At 49.1% G+C, this 23629-nt stretch overlaps 2 protein-coding genes and 1 long non-coding RNA gene across 11 annotated transcripts in view; 1 reads left to right on the top strand and 2 right to left on the bottom strand.

Moving 5' to 3' along the window:
• Positions 1–847: 847 nt before the first annotated feature.
• Positions 848–9694, bottom strand: Reep2 (receptor accessory protein 2). Of its 6 annotated transcripts, none has more exons than XM_087593505.1 (8): positions 9517–9694; positions 7764–7970; positions 7384–7460; positions 2816–2936; positions 2519–2632; positions 2240–2387; positions 2016–2146; positions 848–1934 (listed from the first exon to the last, which is right to left on the bottom strand). In XM_087593505.1, exons 2-8 carry the CDS (start codon positions 7887–7889, stop codon positions 1866–1868), a joined length of 786 nt encoding a protein of 261 aa, XP_087449631.1. In that variant the 5' UTR covers positions 7890–7970; positions 9517–9694; the 3' UTR covers positions 848–1865. The 6 variants fall into 6 exon arrangements, with proteins under 6 accessions (XP_087449631.1, XP_087449632.1, XP_087449629.1 ...); XM_087593506.1 differs by having other exon boundaries at positions 2240–2381; XM_087593503.1 differs by having other exon boundaries at positions 7764–7947.
• Positions 9695–11307: 1613 nt separating this feature from the next.
• The window catches only part of Kdm3b (lysine demethylase 3B), a 55138-nt gene continuing 42816 nt past the window's right edge, over positions 11308–23629 (bottom strand). For all 4 annotated transcript variants that reach the window (XM_087593509.1, XM_087593510.1, XM_087593508.1 and 1 more), the window contains 9 exons: positions 21828–22094; positions 20858–21029; positions 20419–20509; positions 20159–20289; positions 19453–19572; positions 18082–18221; positions 16258–16434; positions 15342–15476; positions 11308–12727 (listed from right to left, as the gene is read on the bottom strand). In XM_087593509.1, the coding sequence (XP_087449635.1) occupies positions 12647–12727; positions 15342–15476; positions 16258–16434; positions 18082–18221; positions 19453–19572; positions 20159–20289; positions 20419–20509; positions 20858–21029; positions 21828–22094 (1314 nt within the window). In that variant the 3' untranslated portion in view covers positions 11308–12646. The remainder of the gene's footprint in view (positions 12728–15341; positions 15477–16257; positions 16435–18081; positions 18222–19452; positions 19573–20158; positions 20290–20418; positions 20510–20857; positions 21030–21827; positions 22095–23629) is intronic.
• Positions 15573–18280, top strand: LOC147999721 (uncharacterized). The gene is made up of 2 exons (XR_015642854.1): positions 15573–17423; positions 17543–18280. It is a non-coding gene; the product is annotated as an uncharacterized LOC147999721 (long non-coding RNA).

The raw sequence follows: 23629 nt of genomic DNA, 5'->3' as shown, positions 1-23629 counted from the left end.
CTGTCTTCAGACACACCAGAAGAGGGCATCGGATCCGATTACAGATGGTTGTGAGCCACCATGTGGTTGCTGGGAATTGAACTCAGGACCTCTGGAAGAGCAGTCAGTGCTCTTAACCGTTGAGCCACCTCTCCAGCCCGATTAAAGGCATTCTTGCTTCACCACCCAAAAGTGGTCTCTTCTAACCTCACATCTCAGTTCTGGAAGTTCTGATAGTTTGGCTCCAGTGTGGTAGGTATACTTGCCCTGATGCAGGGAGGGAGTCTATTGTACCTGGGAAATGCCCACCTTAGGGACTGGAGCCTAGGCTGCTGCTTCCCTCACTTCCACATTTTCCTGAGATGTTGCTGTTTCTCTGCTCCCTTTCCCCTCTCTGCTGCGCTGTCATCCGAGACTCCTCCTCCTGGGTTCCGGCCCTCCAGAGCCACCTCCCCAAAGAGCCTATATGTCTCACAGACTCCTCTTCTCCCAGCACTTCTCGGGTTCCAGAACACCTCTGGTTCTAGGCTTTGGTGTCCTGTCTCATTCAAACCTTCCTCGAGTCTTCTCTCTCCCCACCACTCCAGCAGTCCTGTTCACTAGCCTCCTACCCCACCCCACCCCCTGGGCATCTAACTGGGATCCCATCCCTAAAATTTATGTCTGACAATTTCCGTGGGCTACTAAAGGAGGTCTTGGGACATAATTCTGGGGTGTAAAACAACTTGTGGGGGTGAGGACCTTTAAACAATTCTTCCCAGATAGATCAAGTCTGGGTTCCATCTGGCTCTTTTCTGTCCTCCCCAAGGCTAGCTTTTGCTTCCCACATATTGGCTTGGTCAAGAACAACACAGAGGCCACAATAAAGGAGGTGTCAGAGCTTCGTTTATTGGCTCATCCAGTGCCAAGGTCCAGTGGGCACCATGAAATTGGGAGCCTCAGCTCCTGCATTTCTTTCCCTTCACAGGTTCCACTTGGCCCCATTGAGGCTGGCAGAACCGGGGCCAGGGGTTGGTTCTGACAGGGGTTTGCTTGGCACAGGAAGGGGACCCCGTGGCAAGGTGGGATGGGTCCCCTTTACAGGAGAGGAAAGAAGCCAGCTTGGCAGGGCCTCTGCAGTGGAGCCTAGGAGTAGAGGAGTCCAACCTGTGGGCATGAATGTGTGAAAGGGATCAAGGGTGGAAGGGTAGGGAGAGGCCCCTTGGAGCCTCTTTCTGTCAAAGGCTTGAGTCCTGAGGTTCAGAGACCAACATGGGTGGGTAAAGAGGAAGAAAGACCAGGGCTGAAGTAGGGAGGAGGCGACCCCTTACACCCAACCTTCCCAGCACGCACAGCCTCGGAATCTCACCTCTTTTGTAGAATGCACAGCCCTACCAGCTGCAGTACTGGCAAGGCCATGCTGGATATTGAAAACTCGTGTCTCCACTCAGAGCTGTGCCCTCGAAAACACCCTCCTCCCAGACCCACTCCTCCCAGACCCGCTCCGTTTCTTCCCCTTCTCAAGGCCCCCTCCCTGGTCTTTCTAAATGGTGACCACTACTCCCATTCAAAGGAGAGAGGCGGGGGACAGGTCAGGCCTCAGAGAAGGGATGGCCATGGTCAGCAAGGCACTGGATGGGCAGGGCGGGACTAGAGCAGCAAGAGCAGTGCTGGCCACAGAGCCTCCACCTCAAGGGCTTAGTCATCACGTCTGTCCTCAATCTCCTCTTTGCCAAGTCCCCTCCAGAGGAGTGTTCATGGGATGGGGGTACTGGAAACAGCCATCTAGGGGTTTGCGGGTCTGAAACACTTGGGGCTAGTGGCCCACTGTCAGAGGGGCCAGGGCTGCAGCTCTTCTCAGTGCTTGTTTTGTCCTACAGATGGAGGGGTAGGGTAAGCTGAAGTTCTCAAGCTGAGTCACCCCCTCCAGGACTCTTCTTCTTGGGCCTGGTCTTGAGCGTTTTGGAAGCCGGTGGCTATGTAGAGAGGACAACGGGGCTCAGTTTGTTCCCACTGTTATCGTCCCTGCCTCCCCAGGCCACGGCCTGTATTCTCACCTCAGCTTTGGGTACTTTCTTGATGGGTTTGGTCCTCTTGGGTGCCTTGTCTCCCAGGTCATCTTCTGAGGTCTCTGTCCGGGGATCTGCCTGGCTCGAGCTTGACCTTAGACTCAGGGCGGGCTCATCTCCTGGTGTCAGGGGAGGAAGAGAGAATAAGGGCCCAGGGGTCCCTCTAGTCTTTAACTCTGGCCTCCTCCCCAAAGCCCAGGGCCCACTATTACCTAAGTCCTCAATAGTGTCCAGGAGACCCACAGGGCCGGGTTGGAGGCGGCCATCCGGCCCCTGAAGCGGTAAGGCATCCTCGTCTCGAATGAGAGTCAGGTCCTGCATGCTGAAACTCCGGAGCTTTTCTGACAGCACCCCCTGGCCCTAGGGTCGCCACCACGCACCAAGAGAGCAGGAGGAAGGGGCGGGGTGGAGACAGAGGTTACCATGGTGTGGGGACAAGACATGAGATGAACAGGGTGGGGCCTGGGAGTTTGGGCCCATCCCCATCTCACCTTGGCAGCAGCTGTGACGGCAGCATTGGCAGCCAGGTTCAGGCCCCTCTTGCCCACCCTCATCATGGTCTCATAGCTCTTGTCTCGGGCTTGCGTGATGTATTCGTCGATTTCCTAGGGGGACAAGAGACCAAGAGGCGAGGCTGCAGGCAAGTTACCTCTGCTCACAACTGAGCAAAGACACTGCCCGCCCCAGGGGGCTAGGCTCTGCCAGGTTACTGCAGGCCACCCATAGGAAGTATTTGTGTGAGGGGCTGTGTATGCTGGGCCAGGCTGGGAAGAGTTGAAGGGGCAAACCTTTTCCTTGTTGGACAGTGTTGGATGCACGAACTTGCGGTAGAGAACGCTGGAGCCCTTGGTGTACGGGGACAGCAGCCATATCACAAAAGCAATCTTGAGCTCAAAGTAGAAGGGGAACCTGTTGGGCGGACAGAGGTAAGCGCAGAGCTTGAGAAGGAAGGATTGAGCAACATAAACCCTGGACAGCTCCCACCCCTTAGTGGTCTGGGGCCATGTGGTTTCCAGGAGGGTAGGGGGTGGGGGCTAGGAACGCTAAACTGAGACTCAGGTAGAAAGTAAGAAGCGACCCCATTTGGGGTCCATGCCTACAATCCCACTGTGGGAGCCTGATCACAGATTTGTGCCCACTCTAGGCTACCTAATACCATATCTCAAAACACCACAGAACAAGCATGGAGTGCATCTCTGAATTTCAGGTGCCCGGGAAGTAGAAGCAGGAGGATCAGGAGTTCAAAGTCATCTTCAGCTACACAAGGAGTTCAGGGCCAGCCTGGGGAGCACAAGACACTTTTAAAAAACAAAACAAAGCAGAAGGGGATCCCAGGAGGAATTCCCAAGCAAGCAGCTCCCCTTGTCCCATCAAGTCCTAGCACTTCTTCCTTCCAACTCCTCTGGGCTGAGATCCAAATCCAAGGTAACCTTCTAGGTTCCCACCCTCCTTCCATGGAAAGCACCAGGATAAAGTCTGGGTCTTGATCCTGCCGCCATAATGCCCCTCACTCAGTTCCACCCAGTATTGGCCTCAGACATGCCGGGCAGGCTTGCTCCCGTTGTTATCCCTGGTCTGTGGACATTTTATTTTTCACTGAGTTGCTTAGGCAGGTCTTGAACTTGTAATCCTCCTCCCTGGGCCAAGAGGCTGTGTTCACTACTGTGCACAACCCGTGGCATAAACTATCATGCTTGGTTTGTGTGTGTGCTTGCTTGTGCATGTGTGCGTCTGTGTACGTGTGCAGTGTGTTCGTGAGTACAGAGGCCAGAGGCCAGAGGTCAGCCCTGGGGATTCTTGTCTCTCTGCCACGGAGCTAGCAATCCCCAGTAGGTCAGCTGGCTCTGCTTGCCACCGATGGGATCACAAGTGCGCGCCATCATGTTTTCTGAACGTGGTCTCTGGGGACTGAGGTTGAGGAGGCCTCATGCTTGCACAGCCAGTGCTCTACCCGCCCAGCCATCTCTCTGGGCCTTTGATATTGTCTAGTTAAAATATTTTCTTCAAATCAGGCATGGTAGCGCATGACGTTAGTACTTCCCAGAGGCAGGTGGATCTCTGAGTTCCAGACAGCCAGGGCTACACAGAAAACCCGTCTTGAAAAACCAAATAAGATAATTTCTTTTTCCCTTCAGATGTAGTCTGTGTTGGTCACCCTAGCCTTGGCCTTCTGGAGTCAGCAGCAGGCAGGCGGCTCCTCTGACTACACCCCATTTCCCACAGGACCTCATGCTGGGGCCACAACCTTTCTCACCTTCCACATCCTCCCGAAGCCCTCATCAAAGGGCTCCTCTTCACCCTATTTTTTGTTTTGTTTTGTTTTTTAATTTATTTTATGTATGTGAGTACACTGTAGCTGTCCTCAGGCACACCAGAAGAGGGCGCCAGATCCCATTACAATCATGATGGCTGTGAGCTACCATGTGGTTGCCGGGAATTGAACTCAGGACCTCTGGAAGAGCAGTCGGTGCTCTTAACCACTGAGCCACCTGTCCAGCCTTCATCCCATCTTTTAACAAATCTCTGAATTGCTTCTCTTTTAAAAATTACAGAGCCAACACGAGGGCTTTATCTCCAAGAGAAATGATATTTTATCTCCCAATGTTTAAATTCTTGTATCTCTCATTTAAAAAAAATATCATTTGAAGTCAAGGACAATTTTATTGGAGCTTTAAAGAAAAACAAAGACAAACAATTCCCGGGGAGGCAAGCTTTAAACTCAGAGGCTTCCTGGAAGAAAAGAATGGGAGAGAGAAGGAAGAAGGCCGCCCTACCTCAACCAATATAGAGGGCAGACACATGACTCACAAGCTGTCACACAGTGGAGAAAGAGTAAGAAAACCCAAAATGTTGGGGACGCCTAAGTATTAAGGAATGTATGTTTGGAAAAGAGGTGACTCAGTGGTTAAGAGCACTGGCTGCTTTTGCAGAGGACCTGGGTTCAGTTCCCAGCACCCACATAACAGCTCACAACTCTAGCTCCAAGGGATCCGATAGCTTCTTCTGACACCAGGCACGAGGGGTGCAGACATACATGGAGGCAAAACACCCATGAACAGAAAATAAGGGTCTGGTTTGGTTTTAAAATAAATAGTTGGGTTGTGGTGTACTATACACCTGCAGGGGAGGCTGAGGCAGGAGGATGATTGCAATTTTAAAGCCAACATGGGCTATATATTGGGTTCCATGCCAACCCAGCCAGGGATATACAGTGAAACTCTAGCTGGGAAAAAAAGAAAGAAAAAAAGAAAGAAGAGAGAAGAAAAAGAAAATTATGTTTTCCTGAATTCATAAAAGGCAAGCAGACTCAGAAAGGTGCATGGCTGGCTGTGGCCAGTAAGCTACTGCCTCTTTTAAAAACCTTAATCATACATATAATGTGTGTGTGTGTGTATGTTTGTGTGTGGTATGTGGGGTGTGTGTGTATGTGTGTGTGTGGTGTGGTGTGTGTGTGTGTGGTATGTGGGGTGTGTGTGTGTGTGTGGTGTGGTGTGTGTGTTTGTGTGTGGTATGTGGGGTGTGTGTGTATGTGTGTGTGTGGTGTGGTGTGTGTGTGGTATGTGGGGTGTGTATGTGTGTGTGTGGTGTGGTGTGTGTGTTTGTGTGTGGTATGTGGGGTGTGTGTGTATGTGTGTGTGTGGTGTGGTGTGTGTGTGTGGTATGTGGGGTGTGTGTGTGTGTGGTATGTGGGGTGTGTGTGTATGTTTGTGTGTGGTGTGGTGTGTGTGTGTGTGTGTGGTGTGGTGTGTGTGTTTGTGTGTGGTATGTGGGGTGTGTATGTGTGTGTGTGGTGTGGTGTGTGTGTGGTATGTGGGGTGTGTGTGTGTGTGTGTGGTGTGGTGTGTGTGTTTGTGTGTGGTATGTGAGGTGTGTGTGTGTATGTGTGTGTGGTGTGGTGTGTGTGTGTGGTATGTGGGGTGTGTGTGTGTGTGTGGTGTGGTGTGTGTGTTTGTGTGTGGTATGTGGGGTGTGTGTGTATGTGTGTGTGGGGTGTGTGTATGTTTGTGTGTGTATGTGTGTGTGGTGTGGTGTGTGTGTGTGGTATGTGGGGTGTGTGTGGTATGTGGTGTGGTGTGTGTGTTTGTGTGTGGTATGTGGGGTGTGTGTGTGTATGTGTGTGTGGTGTGGTGTGTGTGTGTGTGGTATGTGGGGTGTGTGTGTGTGGTGTGGTGTGTGTGTGTGTGTGGTATGTGGGGTGTGTGTGTGTGTGTGTGGTGTGTGTGTGTGGTATGTGGGGTGTGTGTATGTTTGTGTGTGGTATGTGGGGTGTGTGTGTGTGGTGTGGTGTGTGTGTTTGTGTGTGGTATGTGGGGTGTGTGTGTGTGTGTGTGTGTGTGTGTGGTGTGGTGTGTGTGTGTGGTATGTGGGGTGTGTGTGTGTGTGGTGTGGTGTGTGTGTTTGTGTGTGGTATGTGGGGTGTGTGTGTGTGTGTGTGGTGTGGTGTGTGTGTGTGTGGTATGTGGGGTGTGTTGTGTGTGTGTGTGTGGTGTGGTGTGTATGTGTGTGTGTGGTATGTGGGGTGTGTGTGTGTGTGTGTGTGTGTGTGTGTTGGATGCATCTGTGGGAGGCAGAAAAGAGTATCTGGAGCTGATTCCCTCCTTCCCCTCTTACACAGCTTCCAGGGGTCAAACTCCGGTCAGCAGGCTTTGAGCTGACGCAGCAAGGGCTTTGTGACTAAACCATCTTGTTGCCCTCTGCTCTGAGATTACCTAGCCCAGGCTGGCCTCAAAACTGCAATGATACTCCTACCTTATTGTCCCTGGGCCTGGGATTACCTGTAATTCAAATCCCAATATACTTTACTCTCCGAGAGGTATTTGCTCACCCAGCCAACCTTTCTGAGCAGATTCAGACATAGTCCCCATTCCTGTAACGCTCGTATACTTTAGGCCTATCTGTGCCTGCAGTACCTCGGGAATACAAGCATTCAGTGTCAACACAACTGAACTACATGTTTGTTCCACAAACGGGGGAGAAGGTTTAGGGACTGGTGACCTGTCTACTGTCACAATAAGGACTTGAGAGCACACTCACACTCATTCACTCAGTTCCCCTGTGGCGCTGTGCCTGTCACCAGAAAGAAATGTGGCAGGCTCCATGTTGTTGGTCGTTTGAAGCAGGAGAGAGAGTTCTGAAACTCGATACACGGTACTGCCTGCGCCTGCGCTCCAGGTACTGCCTGCCCTGATTCCTATGTCTGTTCTTAGGGGCCAGCATCAGTGTGAAGAGATGAGCTGAGGGACTACTGGGAGTTGGGGTGACTCTAGCCTGGGTCCAAATCTTCTGCCTATCTGTCTGGCTCGGGAAAGGAAGCGATCTGGGCCCTGCAATGCAAGGAGGGGCCGTTGTTCCTCACCAGGACAGTATTATATCCGTAAGTGTCTCCGCTGTGGTGAAGAAGGCGAAGACTATCCAGTACATCATCCATTTTACCTGAGGGACAAACGGTGGCATTAGACAGGGCTCAGGGCTGAGGAGCCACCAACACCCAAAGTCCCCAGTCTGCCAGCCCCTCAGCAGGGCCAGTGAGGAAGACAGGACCCCGTAGCACTGTCTGCTCCATGAGAAGTCCACGTGCCAGTCATGCCAGGCCAGGCTGGGGATAGGGAACATCCCAGAAGCTCTTGCCCAGGGCATTCTGGATAGTGGCCTAAAGCCACACTCCACTCCCAGCTGGGATACATATATGTATCTCACCCCTCACATGTTTGTTACCCGGGGCGGTCATACACTCACATATTCCTTCACGTTTTTCGTCTTCACGGCCTTGTAGGAAGAATAGGCTGGGTACAGGGTGCCAAAGATGAGCCTAGGGAGGCAGGCATGGTTACTGGGCCAGTCTTCCTCCCAGTTCTGTGCCATCCCCTGGGTGCTAAGGAGCAAGGGACGGATCTCCAAAGCATCGGTTGTCTGAGGAGCTCTGGTCAAGGATTAAAGTCAAGCCTTTGGAGACACACACATGCGGGGGGCGGAGCCTCAGCCAGTCTGGGTGGGACCCTCTCTCTGTCCTTTGTTCATTCCCTTAGCCCCTGATGTAGAAGACCCAGAGGCTGGAGGATCCCAAGTGATCCCTCCAGTCAGGACCCCTGGCTATTCCACGGGCTTGTCATGAGAGTTGAGGGCTGGTCACTGACATATCTTCCTTCTTGGCCTAATGCCTATTCAACCCATCTGTTCACACTCTCCACCTGCTTGTCTCAGAGCGAGGCTGGGTAGGACCAGGAGGTCCCCAAGGGAACCTCACGTCACCGAACAGGGCACCCAACCTGGCAGTCAGAGAACTACTGTGGTCCTGGGACTAGAGGGGACAGGCATGGGAGGCTCTGGAAGACACAGAAGATTTCTAACTCCAATGTCAACATGGTCCAGGGGCAGGTGCAGAAGACCTGGGCGTAAGACCCTATCTGAACATCACTCTACAGATTACAGAAAGGATGCAGGTGAGGGAGGGTCATGTATGCTCTAGGGAGTTTGCCCAGACCAGAAAAGTAGCCACCCTTGAATGCTACATGGAGAGATAAGGCCTCTAGCGGGTGGGAAGAGGAAACCCCAGTGGGTTGAGAGGAAACCAGGACACAAGCATGAGACAACACTCAATGGAAAGACGGGTGGGGCTCCTGGGATGCCAGTCCTGACGGAGGCTGAGGGGTAGAGCCCTAAAGTAGACGAAGGGCTGGCCCTGAAGCCAGTACCTTCAAGTGTGGGTGCTGCTTTGCCAAGGAAGGGCATTCACTGCCTGTGCGGACGCTGGATAGTGGGGTTGAATCCACAAGGCCAAATCCAGGCTTGTGTGTGTTTGTGGGAGGGAGGTATTTGTTCCTGTATCTGGGGGAGATGCCAGGTCCACAGCTCCACAATGTGACTGTTACAATGTGCCTGGAATCAAGGCCACCAAATGTTCTCCCAGTGGCTTTCGAAATCCGAGGCAGCTATGCATCCATCCAGTTACCTCCCCACTTTTGTCTTCCCAGCATGTCGGCTTCTATGCCCAGCCTTCCTTCCTGGATGCCTTAGGACAGGTGTCCTTCTCCTATCACTAGTCAGAATCAGGAGGAAGGCCTGAGAGCTTTGGGGAGGCCCTAGGGAATGCATAGTGGATCTGAGCTCCGGAATGATGAGGCCCCTGTCATATTCCCCACTCTTAATTTCTTTCTGGAGGGAAAGTGCTCCTCCAGCCTAAATCTGCTCGGTGGGGGAGGGGATGTGCCCGCCTCCCCTTATAAATCAGTAGCTTCTCAGCCTCTAGGAGGGGGGAGGGCGCAGGAACAAGGCAATTAAGAATAAACGGGTTTTAAAAATAATATGGGTGAGGTTCCTGGGAAACCAGGCCTGCCATGCTCTTCTTCCATCTTCGGTCCCACATCTCTGTGTCTGGGGACACCACTTAGGGACCCTGGGTTAAACCAATCCAGGCTTGAATACCGCGCCCTCCATCACCAGCCCCCTCATCCCCCACCCGGGCGAGCCCCGCCGCAGCCTCTGCACTCACACCACCAGGCGAGAGATGATCCAGGACACCATGGCGGGGCGGGACCCAGCCCGGGTGAGGATGCAGCTGCCCGAGGCCGGCGGCTGAGGCAGCAGGAGCTGCTGTTAGCAGCGGCAGCCGCCGTGGGGTCAGCGGAGCGCGGAGTTGCCGCCGTTAAAGGGGAGGTCCCTGCCGCAGCGGCGGACCGTGGGCGGTGGCGCCTCTTAAAGGGGAGGCCGCGGTGTCGGCGCGCCCCCCCAGCACCTGCTGTGCCTGGGCATGCGCCTTCACCCTCCGTGCCCAGCCTTCCTCTAAATCGCTTGTTCACTTTCCTTGAGCTTCAAGCTGGAGGCTGGAGTCCCGGCGGGTTCCCTTTTGGTTCCATCCTTTGACATCAGCTTGGGCCCACCTCCCGCCCTGCCCACATCAGGTTGAAGGTTAAATATCCCACGAGGAGTAATGGTTGCTTTGTTGCTTAACTGTGGGCCGTGCCCCTGTGCTTAGAGCTTCGCGTGTTTCATTGAATCTTCACAACTACCCTATAAGGCAGAAGTTATAATTATCCTCATAGTGAAGACGGGGTTTATTGGTTTCACTACCATGCTGATGGCCGCAAAACCATACTTAGGCTACATCCTCCAAATACCAACTGTCAAATTCTCCTCCCCGTTATAGGCTACTTAAGGACGTCCACCTGGACGCCTGAGGCCAGGTTCGGCTGGCACCTGTCCCCTCCAGTCCTCATCAAAAACTGCTAATTCCCAGTTTAACCGGATGGTTTGATCTGACTTCCGGTGGTAAATTGTGTGTGTGTGTGTGTGTGTGTGTGTGTGTGTGTGTGTGTGTGTGTGTGTGTAGAGTTTAGGGAGATGTGAAGTTTTAATTCATATGGGGGGTTAGGAGAGAGGAGTGGGTCTCAAGTCAGTGGGTCTCAAGTCCAGAGACCTCAGTTCCACCCCATCAGCAAACACCACTGGTAGTGGATGTCCTAATTCTGAAGACATTTATATCCAGAATGTAGGCTAGGCTGCCTCCTGATTTTCAAAGCAGCCACATTGCGAAGCATCCCTCCTCCACTGTCCTCCTTCTCTGTCCCATTTTAAAGCTGCTGTATCCTGGGCCTTCGTGTCGAGATCTAATCCTTTTGGCGACCACACTGTTAACCTGTTCTACTCAGGCTGAAAGGACATGCTCTGAGTTCTGTATTTCAGAGAGTTATGATCGTATTCAAACCTAGCATCCTTGAAAAGCACCAATGGTCTGTTTCTAGCCTGGTAACTATCTTTCCAGGATCAAATGCTTTGGCAGGTGTTTTCAAACAGATTTCGGAGAAGCAGCCTCTATGACCCTCCCACTCTCCTTTACAGTCTCCTTCCCAGAAGGCCTCTTTAAACCAGAATGTAGTCTGTACTCACCCAGCAAGAACACTTTAATTTTGCTTAATAAACAAAACCCCAACTGGGTCTTTCCGCCATTTCTAAAGCAACCTAGGGCCGCACACTGTAAGGCAGGAACTGCGGTTCCCACAACCTCGCCTGGAGCTCTGCAGCCAGGCTGTACATTGAGGCGCTTTTCTCTCATCCCACACCTACCCACGAGGACTCCAGTCCCTCCATTTGTTCACTGTGGGAAAACCCCTCTATCCACTCACCAGCTCACAGGGTTCTGTCCCTACTGTCTGTCTTCCTCCCAACGGAGCACCATTCAAACAGTAATGACCGGATGCAGGGCAGTAGGAAAACCTGAGATCAACTCCTACCTCCCACCCATGTGTGGTCAGGTTGGTACAGAAAGAATTTTGTCTACTCCAAATAGATTTGTTAAATTTTTAATAAGAACATGGAAATCCCAATCAGCCCTTCAATAAAATTAAAATACAGAAAGTGAAATTAAAAGTATTCTACAATAAATGACTTTTATTTAAAAAAAGGAAAGAAAGAAACTGTGAACATATAAACAAGGCTGCAGGGTAGCACACCTGGAAAGAGACACATTTCCCAATGTACCTGTGGGCCAAGGAATTCCATCATTTCCAAGTAAATTCTTAATAAAAACTTCACTGAGTTGGAAAGTTTTGCTGAAAATATTCTAGACAAAACTCCGAAAAAAACAAAAGCAAAACTTCTTTATATTGGAAATCAAACTTCCCACCCCATTTGGACACATATCAGGAGTTCCAAGGGAACGCTGGTAGCCGGTGACTCAGCTCCCAGGGTCAGCAGTGCACGCGCAGGGAACACTCCGAAGCTCAGACATGACGCAGTTCTTTCTCAGATGACTGCCCCTCAAGATAAGACTGAGAAGGATGGGAAGAAACTAAAAGAATTCTAATAAAAAAGCCAATTCTTTTAAATTACGCTTTGGCTGATTTTGTGCTATAAGGGGCAGCTGATTTCTAAAAATCATATTTCTTTTCAAAGAGTTTTATCGAAAGGAAGACTAAATGTAATGTGCCTTTCCTCATAGTCCAGGAAAACAACTGTGTTATTTCAAAAGTTCTAAAAATATCTACTTTCATGAAATAGTAACTATTTCACTACAAACCTATTTTTCACTAAATACACATGTTTCCTAATCCTGGAGCCTCCTGGGAAAAGCAGTGGCTCTCTCTCCCTGGGTCCTGAAGACTCCAGTGTTCAGGGAGAGTACGGGAAGGGCTACACCCCCATCTCCTAGGATGGGCCAGGTCAGAGGTCATGTGTGGAGACACTGCCAGGCTTCCACCAGGCACATTAAGTCATCACCTTACTTTACCAGTTATGACTTCCTCTGCCTCCAAACACATTCTTAGTTAGCTAGGCACAAGAGGAACAGAAAAGGAAGGTGTGCCCACATTCCTGGTTTCCACGGTCTCAAACCAGGAGAATGTGCAGGAGAGCCCAGCGATGTTCAAGCAACCTGGATTCCCAAAAGGCCACCGGATGGGAATGTGGCACCCTCGGCTTCGAGTCTGAAACTGTGTGTGTGAACAGTGCGACTTTCTTGTGTCAACCTTCAGTGTTGAGGCAGCATAGAAAGAGTGGCTGGAGAGTTTGTAATACTGACCACACTGGCTGGGGGAAGGGCCTCTGCTCCTGCAGAAAGCCCCGCCGTTCCCTGGTAAGTGTTGTGAGAGGCCTGCTTGACAGGAGAGCCGGAAGTTCCCCATGCTTTAGGACCTTGCCAGTTTGGATTCGTGGGCCTTGAGAGTGCCGACAGCGTCTTTCACTGCATGGTATATGATGTTCTTCACCTGGAGAGCAATCCGCACAGTCAGCTCACAGCAGCGCACAGACGCACAGCTAAGTCCGACCACTAAAGCTTATTGAAAAGCTATGGGGGACACCGCAGCTATAGCTGTGTGCTTCCTAAGTCAAGCCCCACAATGAATTACCAGTCATGCAGGATGTGAAATCCTCCCTCATGAAGGAATGAGTTGGGAAAGAAGTCATTGGGAAGACTACACAGCCATTACCCCTGTGCTCACTGGGTGCTGGACGGTGTTACTAAGGTATTATGTGGAGTATTAGTTAATCTTTGCCATGATCATGGAGTACATTTTACCATGAGTCTTCTTTACAGACAAGACTGAGAAAATCAAGTTCCAGAGAATGGAAGCTGGGCATGGTGGCACATGTCTATAATCCCGAAGGCTGATGCCGACCTGGGATAGACCCTGGCTCAAGACCTCAGAGCAACACTCAGTGGAGTGGGTGGCTGAGAATGGGCTTTCTCACTACTGTGTGAAGGGTGATCTTCCCTTCCACCTCGTGGGTTCTAGTGACTAGATCCATCTTGCCAGCTCCTCCTCCCCCCTTTTAAAAACAGGGTCTTACTACTTAGCCAAGGCTGGCCTCTACACTCTCTACGATCCTTCTGACTTAGTTCCTCAAGTAGTGGGATTTCCAGAATGCGCCACCAGGTCCAGAGCTTATGTGCTTTTTCTAATTTATCTAAAAGAAACATAGTTTTCATGTGATGTTCTACGACATGTTGAAAGACACATCAAAACAGACAGCTAAAGACACCTGGTAGAAGGACTGACCAGAAGACCGTTTTCTAGGGAGGGACACTGGTGCTTTACTAAGCTGCTGTTGTGGACCGGATGTGCCTATGTGCACTGCATTTATACATATGACACTTACTTCACAAAACACAGGAGGCTTTGTGATGGCATCCAAGATGCCTTACACTTCTACTGGCCCCTTATTAACAAAAACACACTGGGTACCATCAGATTTGTGCTAGGGAAAGTTGTCAACGAGACAAAGCTTAATTCAGCTCACATTCTAGCAGGGGTAGCAACAAACAAGTCAAAGAATACGGCATGTCAGATGGTGAAGTTGTTACAGATAAGAACAAGTGACCAAAGGGACCTGGAGCATCAGCAGAGGTGATGTTTTTCGAGACAGGGTTTCTCTGTGTAGCCCTGGCTATCTTGAAACTTACTCTGTATGCCAGGCTGGCCTCAAACTCAGAGAGATCCCTGCCTCTGCCTCGCAGGTGCTGGGATTAAAGGTGTGCGCATGAGTTCTTAACCTCTGGGCCATCTCTGTAGCCCAGACACTATAAAAGGGAATGAAGGGGTGAAGAGCTGGCACAGTGTTAAGAGCACTGGCTACTTTTCCAAAGGACCTGGGTTCAATTCCCATCACCCACAGGACAGCTCATAACTGTCTGTAACTCCAGCTCCAGGGGATCTGGCACCCTCATACATACATACATACATACATACATACATACATACAAAGCAGGCAGAATGCAATACTCATGAAATACAAATTAATCCATCATTTACAAAAAGAGCAAAGAGACGGTCTGCAGTTGAGAGCTGCAGAGGCAGGGATGAAACACGTCTGCTCACACTGCTTCCGTTAATGTGATTCTACTGTGTCTATCTGCACCAATCTGCAGACTAACGAGCAACCTGTCTGAGGCCCTACAGAGGACCAAGTTCAAGTCTCATGACCACCAGAAGATCCACTTGTCAACGCATGGCTTCACCAAGTTTAGTGCAGATGGATCTGGGGAAGTGGGGTGAAAGCTGAGATGCTGCTCACCCCCAAAGGCTGTAAGGCCCCAGCTATGGTCCCTAGACAAGTGCAGGGATTGCCACCCATGGAGCCCTCCACTGTAATGAGGATGAGTACCTTATCCTATCAGTGATGCTTACTAAAACATCATATCCAATTAAAAACAAGGACTCTGACTAAGCTGTGCCTGCCAGCACAGGCAGGTTCAAGCTGCTCCTGAAGCTGACGTAGGAGGGTCACAAGTCAGCTTGAGCCACAGAACTACAAAGCCAGTCTGGATAACTTAAGAGCCTGTCTTGAACTCAGTCTGACGTAGCTCCATTGTAGAATGCCTGTCTACCATGTACACAGCTGCACGCTTGGGCCCCGCACTGCTACAGACAAGTTCAAAGGACAGGTACCTTTTCTCAACTGCAACCTTCTACAGCATTGTCCCTGACCAGGAGTAAGTCTACTCAGTTATCAACATGGAACCCAAGGAGAGAGAAACGGCATCACTACACTGGACATGGGATGGGGAGACCCCACACATAAACAACACTCAAGGAGCCCAGGTTGGCCTGCCCTGCTTCAGCTGGGCATCAACTAAGGTGAACAGAGGAGCCGGAAATAGGAGAGTCAGGGGTTCAAGGACAGACACCGAGACATTTGTTTCAAAACCAAAGTAACACACCAAACTCAAAACCCCCCACAAGTGAAATGGCTTGGTATCTCTTCCTGAAAGGAAGCCTTTAGATGGTCAGTTTCCCAGAGTCCCTTCTCTACCAGAAAACACCCTGTAAGGAGACTGTGATGTACGCTCTATGAGCATCAGACAGAGGGGACATAACGTACCTGTAGCTTATCTTCATGATTCGTGTGAGTGTTGGAGAGATGCCTGAATTCCTGAGTCAGGCGGAAACAGTGCTTCACGTGCTCTGGAGAGACAAAGTCTTCCGCTACCTTTATGCAACTATATAGATTGTGAACCTGGGATCAGAAAATGTAGATATTAGATGCAGCAACTCATAAAAATGCCCACCAGAGTAAAGCAGACACAATCTGCCTTTTTTTTTTTTTTTTTTTGGGTGAGACTTGTTATATCTCCCATAATGGCTTTTAACTCCTAGGTTTAAGCAATCCTACAGTACATGCCACTACATTATGTTAATAATAGAAAAACATTATGTGTATAAAATTAAAAATATGGGCTAGTGGGGCTGGAGAGATGGCTCAGTGGTTAAGAACACTGCTCTTCCAGAGGTCCTGACTTCCTTCCCCAGCAACCACATGGTGGCTCACAGCCATCTGTGATGAGATCTGCTGCCCCCTTCTGGCATAAGGCAGACATGCAGGCAGAACACTATATACATACTAAACCTTTAAAAAGAGGGAGGGGCTGGTAAAATGGAGTTGGCTTGGCAGGTATAAATGCGTGCCCCCAAGCCTGGTAGTCTGACTTTGATACGCACTTGATACACAGAACCCAATGGTGGAGGAGATCATCCAACTACCATAAGTTGCCATCGTACTACCATACAGACAGACAGACAGACACACACATACACATTTTAAAAGGCTGGGTGTGACACACACACCTTTACTCCCAGTATTAACAAGGCAGAAATAGGCCATCTCTATGAATTTGAGAGGCTTGCCTGGTCTCAAAAAAAAAAAATTGAGATTGGATCCTGACGTTTATAGCTGAACTAGAAAAGGGAAACATCGACGTCCACGGAGCAGAGGAGCCAGTCTTGACTGCACAGCCCACCTGGTGTGGAGCTCCAGCAGGTATGAAGACAGCATCACCCAGGAATTGCACAATGGCCCAGCCTTGCACACCATACTCTTCGAAGAGTCGCTTTCGAAGGATCTGGTCCAGATACCAACTTTGGTCATGAATGGGGTCATGATCTGGAGGATTCTCCTGACCTTGCTCTTCTCCAACCTGCAGTCATGTACAACATCCAAACACGGAAGAATTAAGAGAGCAGCCCTTCCGTACCCAGTTGCTACAGTTTCACTTACACAGGCTACTGTGCTCTAAACACACTACATAGAAAAGTCCAGAAAGGACTTTTAAAAGTGTGTGGTGCTATTACGGTAGTGTAAAAGACTCATACTGTCCAGCTCCACCTTATGCTAAGTATCATCCTGACCTAGGGCAGCTGTCCTCAGGCCCAGGCTCTTAGTCACCTAACAGCTATTCCAGTAAAGAGGGCTACCAAAGTTTCAAAGAGCATGTGTTCAAGTACCCTTTATGTCATAGTGGCTCCAGAGGACCAAGCTTGGTGGCAAACCACAAGCTTCACGAGCCAGATGACATGGGACACACTGGGCGGGCGGGATGCTGAAGAAGGTGGAGGCAGATCACAAAAGCGAGGACGACCTGCGCTCTCTGTAGCTGGGCACTTGTAGTGTAGACAACTTTAATCCCAGCACTTGTGAGGTAGAAGCAGGTGACTCTGAGTTCAAGGCCAGCCTGCTCTACAGAGTGAGTTCTAGGACAGCCAGGGCTACACAGAGAAACCCCACTTCAAAAAAACCAAAACTAAACAAAACCCCCAAAAACCTTTCTTTTTTTTGGTCTGTATGTTTGGTACATTGCAGTGCCATTGCTGTTGATCTCTTACTGTACCTTACTATGTTAAAATTGACTACCGGGCTGGAGAGATGGCTCAGCGGTTAAGAGCACTGACTGCTCTTCCTGAGGTCCTGAGTTCAAATCCCAGCAACCACATGGTGGCTCACAACCATCTGTAATGGGACCTGATGCCCTCTTCTGGTGTGTCTGAAGATAGCTACAGTGTACTTACATATAAATAAATAAACTTTTTTTTTAATTGACTACCAGTATGCGTGTATGGAAAAAATAGAGATAGGGTACCTACTAGGGGCCATAGAATATATTATCCTCTAAACACACAAAGAATATGAGTATCTTCTTTTTTTTTTTTTTTGTTCTTTTTTTTTTTCGGAGCTGGGGACCAAACCCAGGGCCTTGCGCTTCCTAGGTAAGCGCTCTACCACTGAGCTAAATCCCCAGCCCCTATGAGTATCTTCTTTATTCTGTTGAACATGTGTGAGCTCAGGACCCTTGGGCATTCTGCAAAGAGGTTTCTTGGCCAATCAGTCCTTTCTTTTTCTTTTCTCAGTGCTGAAGACTGAACCCAGAGCCATACATGCTAGATAAGCACTCGACACCTTTCACTCGTCTTACTCTTTTTTTTTTTTTCTTTTTTCTTTTTTCTGGAGCTGGGGACCGAACCCAGGGCCTTGGGCTTCCTAGGCAAGCGCTCTACCACTGAGCTAAATCCCCAACCCCATCTTACTCATTTTTTGTTTCTTTCCAAACAAATGACCGAGAACGTTCACGTGGTTGTGGGAACCAAGGCTGGGCCCCCTGCAAGAGCACGAATGCCCTGTTTCTCCATCATCATGCCCTGGCTTTTTTGGAGATGGTCGGTCTCTAACTATGATCTTCCTGACACAAGCTGCCAAGTGCTAGAATCATAGGTGTGCACGACCATGCCTTGTGCGCCTAGGTCTTTACTACTAACAGACTCGATATCAAAGACCAGCCCAGAAGGCATACCTTCCGGAGCAGCTCTCGGATCTTCTCGGCATCCTTTGCTGCATAAATGTGCCATAGAGCCCCTGGCTTCTCTTTGCCGTCATGAATCCTCTGCTTGGTCACCTCATCGGCATCTCCCTCGTCAATCGTTCTGAGAACTTCTGAAAAGAACAAAGCGTTGCTGTCTGTAACTAGTCTGCCCAGCACCTCCAGGTTGGAAACAAAAAGTCTAATTAAAACAAGTGGTCTTCATCCTTCTCTGTCTGTAGTAAGAACATAAACAATCAAGAGTCAAAACTTTCTAGGCTCGGTGGAACACACTCTGAATCCCACACCTGAGGCAGAGACAGGCAAATCTCTGTGAGGAGTTTGAGCTCAGCCTGCTCTACATATGAAGTTTTACAGAGAGACTTTTTAAATCACACCTTTTATTGGGGCTGGTGAGATGGCTCAGCAGGTAAAGGCTCTTGCTGCCATGTTTGATGACTTTAGTTCCAGGGACCCACACAGTAGAAGGAAAGAACCAATAGGGTCTTAATATGTAGCCTTGGCTGGTCAGGCTCTCTCTCAGTAGGCCAGGCTGGCCCTAAACTGTCAGAGATCCACCTGTCTGTACCTCTGCCTCCTGAGTATGAATGTTAGAACTTAAATGTGTGCAGGAACACTCCTGGCTTCTTATGGGAATCAAACTTCAGTTTTCCTGCGTGCTTAACAAATGCTTTACCAACTGAACTTTGTGTGTGGTCTCTGTGAGGACGACCTGGTTCTATCACGTGTCCCTCTATGGCTGTTACAAGGAACTAGTCCAGAAGAGTCAGTCTTTTCTTAATTTTTAAAAAATTATTTCTACTTCATTATGTGTGTGGACCTACATGAGCTCGTGTGCACCACATGCATGATAGTGCCTGGGGAGGCCAAAGGGCATCAAATTCCTTAGAGCTGAAATCATAGAAGGCTGTAAGCCTCTTTCTGTGTGTTCTGGGAACTTAACCCCAGTCATCTGCAGAGGTTGTGCCGTGGCTCAGTCCTCTCTGCCCTCTGTTTGCCAGGCTATGTACTTTGTAGAAAAGGAGAACATTTTCCCAGGCAGTGATTTGCTTAAAGATTCAAAGCAGCACTCCACTAAACGTCAGTCCCTTTGCCTAACAATCTCCTCCAGATGCCAACCACACATGAAACTGGGAAGAAGGAACTTAAGAAAAATCCACTAGTGGAATATAAAGAGTAAGAAAGAAAAAGAAGTCGTCATTGTGTCTTAGAGGCCTGGGGAGGCAGCCAGTTGCTACACTTCTTTTTTTTTTTTTTTTTTGGCTCTTTTTTTCGGAGCTGGGGACCGAGTTGCTACACTTCTTAAAGCTAGCCACACTACAGCGATTTTTCTAGCAAGCATACCTTCATCGTGAGCACCCTCCCCGATAGGGATCCCAACATACACCATCACATTGACAGCATCAGACACATCTAAATGAAGATTCGTTGTACCAACTCTTCTGTCTTCTGCTGTTATCAAACCTAAAGTTGAGAGGAAAATATGAAAGCTAAAGGCAGGTATTCCAAAGGACCCACACCAACCCTGAGAGCACTCCAGCATGCTCTGAAGTAGGTGTCACCGAGAGGGAGGGATGTGTGTTCATCAGGAAGTCAGCTCAGGGACAGAAGACTTGGTTAATATGCTCAGGCCCTGGGGCAGAGGAGGAGGCATGGCTGGGGAGGGAAAAGCTAAAGCAGTTTACAGCTATCTAATTCCTAGCCTTGTCCACATATCATCGACATTCACCAAGCCGCTCCTTGAAAAGGACCCCACTCTTCAAATTCAAAATAGACAGGCATTAGGGACAATCAGACAGAACTCAACTTCCACAGTATTTTAGGTCATTTTTTAACTTAACAGAGCATAGGCCTGAACTTGGTAAAGCTAAAGAATACATCTGCTTGAGTAGAATTTGAGAACAAACTATTTCTAATAGATACACAAGCTTATGAATGTCACACAAATCAGTCCTGACGGAGGAAAGTGAGTATGATTTTCTCCAGCACCTATCACCTGCCCCCAACCAGCTCTCCATATAAAACGAGGACACTGTCTTTTCCCTCATACCATAGGCGTTGTACATCTTGGGGCCCAGATCAGGCCTTACAAAGTAGCTGGGTAGCCGAGAAGCCAGATTGAGCCTGCCATCTCGTTTGGTGTATTCTGGCAGAGGAAGATTCTCCATCAGATCTTCAAACCTAAGAAAGGGCAAGAAAGATGACTCAGCTTACTATGGGGAGAAGAGCGAGCTAGAGTTCACTTCTCTCTGACTGTTGTGCTAGATTCACCCGGCACAAGCCTCTGAGGACAGCTCTACATGAAATCACCTTGTAGGCATCATGTCCCGAAAATCTTCCCCAGGGGGCCAGTCTTTGAGTTTGAGCACCATTGGCTGCCCATCTTCTGACCGTAGTCTCTCTAGAAGACAGACAGCATTCTCATAAACCACTTCTGCTTAATCTTCTAGGTGTCAAGTGTCAATGCAACCTCTTATTTCCTAATGGACCAGGTAAGGCGAGCCTTGTTTCTCCACCCACGGCTGTTATTGCGTTTCACAGTTCTCGCTCCTTTCCTTAGAGCACTAGACCTCATACAGCCTAAGTCCTCCATGAAGTGCAGGCTGCTCTGGGATGACAGGAGTGTCATGCAGCTTTATGCAGCTGCTGTCAAAGACAGAAGGTTCCTCCCTCCATAGGGAAATGGGTTGTTATTTCAGGGACAGGACTACACTCTGTCTCCGCTTAACCAGAGAACCAAGCTACTTACTGCATATAATCTCAAAGCCATCCCAGAAATCTCGAACTTTAACATCGGAAATTATAGCACAGTTCCTGCAGTTCACCAGGTCCACATCCTGGTCTCCAAATTCCTGGCTAAAGGCTTCTGGCTTCCAGAGTTCAGACTTGAGCTTTTTATGTACCCCTGAAACTAGCACTGGCTGTGGAAACAAAGACAACACAATCAGAACCATCTCTACAGCACTACAACCCCATGAAAACCTGCTGTCTTCTCCAGTTCATAATCTCTAGCTAGGAGAAGGGAATCTGCCTCTACTCTGCTTTTATACTGTGTTCTTACTCTGGGGACAGCCACTAAATTTCTTTTTTTTTTGTGTGTGTGTATTCTCTGTGTAACAGAGCCCTAGCTATCTTAGACTTACTTTGTAGACCTGGCTGGCCTTTAACTCCCAGAGATCTGTCTGCCTCTGCCTCCCAAGCACTGGAATGGAAAAATCTTACTTGGTATCTACAGTATTTTGAGGTGAGGAGACAGCTGGCAAATGCTGAGAATTCTTCCTCACAATACAAATGCAAACGACGAAACTCCCCTGAGCTCCTCCTTCCTCAAGCTAAAGCATAAAGCTCACAGAGCACCCTCACAGCATCACATCCACTAACACTCAGGTACTTACCTCGAACCATTATTCCAGCTCACACCTTTACCCTATCAAGCCCTACACTCAGGGATTCTCCCCCAAAGGTGTCACCAACAGCAGCTCAACCCCCAAGAACTGTGCCCTCACAAATACAAAGCCCAGCCTGGTTTTAAAGAGCAAAGTCAAGGTGAAACAACGAGGATATCTCCGAACCATTTACTATGTATGTCCCCCTAGCAAATGATCTTCCACTTGGACCTGCAATTAATTATCTTAGCCACAGTGACTTCCAGGCAAACAGTAGGCAACAAAACAAAACAAAACAAAACAAAACACCCAACCCACCTTAGTTTTGCTTACCTGGCCTTGTTTCCAACATTCTCGGAAGATCTTCCAATTGTTTTTGTTGCTGGGGTCATGGAGACACAGAAGCCTCCCATCACAGAGCCAGGAATGAGAAGTGTGGGGGTCTAGCACGTTCAACCCCATCACCATCTCCTTCACTTCCTTCTGGGTATCTGTCAAGTTGCAGGACCGCTTTGAAGAATCTGAGGTTTTCTTGTTTTCTACCACCGAGGCAATGATGTGGTCCAGAAAGTTGGGTAGGCTGGCTTTGCTCTTTGCTCCCTTCACAGACAAACCCTCAGGTAAGCTTGACTTAAGCACCACAAGAACATTACAAAAAGAACTGTCTCACAGTTATTTTCCCAAGTTCTAATCTATCTGATTAAATCTGATAAAAATTAACGTCTTCTGTAATTGCAGAAAGACAAAAAAATTATTAATTTTTAGTATAGTAAATTCCTTAACCTTTGGATTTTCTTGCCAAATGTGTACACAGGAAAACTACATCCAGTCAACATCTCGGAGATGACACCCAGGAAATAATGCTGGGCCAGTTAGATAGCTCAGCAGGTAAGAAGATACTTGCAGGGCTGGAGAGATGGCTCAGCGGTTAAGAGCACCCGACTGCTCTTCCAGAGGTCCTGAGTTCAATTCCCAGCAACCACATGGTGGCTCACAACCATCTGTAAGGAGACCCGATGCCCTCTTCTGGTGTGTCTGAAGACAGCTACAGTGTACTTATATATAATAAATGAATAAATAAATCTTTAAAAAAAAAAAAAAAAAAAGAAGATACTTGCTGCCAAGTCTGATAGCCTGCATTTGATTCCTACCTACTCCATGGAAGGAGAGAACTAATCCCCATACTGTGACACCCGCACTGCCCCCACCCCCCACGTAATAAATGGTGATCTGCACAGAGAAGGGAGACCTGAAAGACAGTGTCTTTGCATGCATGTTGTTCCTGTACCACGTGCATGCCTGACAGCCTCAAATCCCCTAAAACTGAGGTTACAGAGCTCGTGAGCTGCCATGCGGACACTAGGAAGTGACCCAGGCCCTCTGCAGGCAGTGTTCTTAACCCCTGAGCCATCTCTCTAGCCCCTCCACTCGCTGTTTCTATTCTCTTTAACTTTTTTTTTTTTCCGGAGCTGGGGACCGAACCCAGGGCCTTGCGCTCGCTAGGCAAGTACTCTAACGCTGAGCTAAATCTCCAACCCCCTCTTTAACTTTTGTACTCTGAGAATTCACACATTACATCAATGCTTACTAAAAATGACTACTGCACACTGTAACACAGAGATATGTACTGGTGAATAAGACATCTTTGGTATGGGCAAGAGAAACAGAGCAGATTACAATTAAGTGCTATGAAATCAATTCTGTGTGGAAGATGAGGGTCCCATAAACCCAGGTGTGCTGGCACAGGCATGTGCTCTCAGAATTTGGGAATCAGAGACAGGAGGATCATGAGTTCAATGTCATCCAAAGCTACACATTAAGTTGAGGCTAGTGTGGCCCACATGAGACCGTGTCTCACAGAACTGAGGTGTAACCTACGACAGAAGCCCCCTGAGTGACTTGTTCCATTTAAGAGGGGCATCAGTGATGAAGCAAGCCTGTGGACACACGGGGAGGATCTAGGAGCAAGAAACAAATATGAGACCCACAAGGGAAGCTGTATTCAAGGGCCACAAAAAGGTGTGTGTAGCTGGAATGTCTATGAGGGGAAAAGGCCAGAGAGAGGAAGGAAAGAGGGAAAGATGGACCAAGGAGGATGATGGCTGCACCTGACGATCATGAGTAGATCTGAAGAT

Source organism: Rattus norvegicus, chromosome 18, assembly GCF_021556685.1.
Source record: "Rattus norvegicus strain SHRSP/BbbUtx chromosome 18, alternate assembly SHRSP_T2T, whole genome shotgun sequence".
In the NCBI taxonomy this organism is placed as follows: domain Eukaryota; kingdom Metazoa; phylum Chordata; class Mammalia; order Rodentia; family Muridae; genus Rattus; species Rattus norvegicus.
Note: the sequence above shows the minus strand (reverse complement) of the source record. Positions and strands in the feature narration are given on the sequence as shown.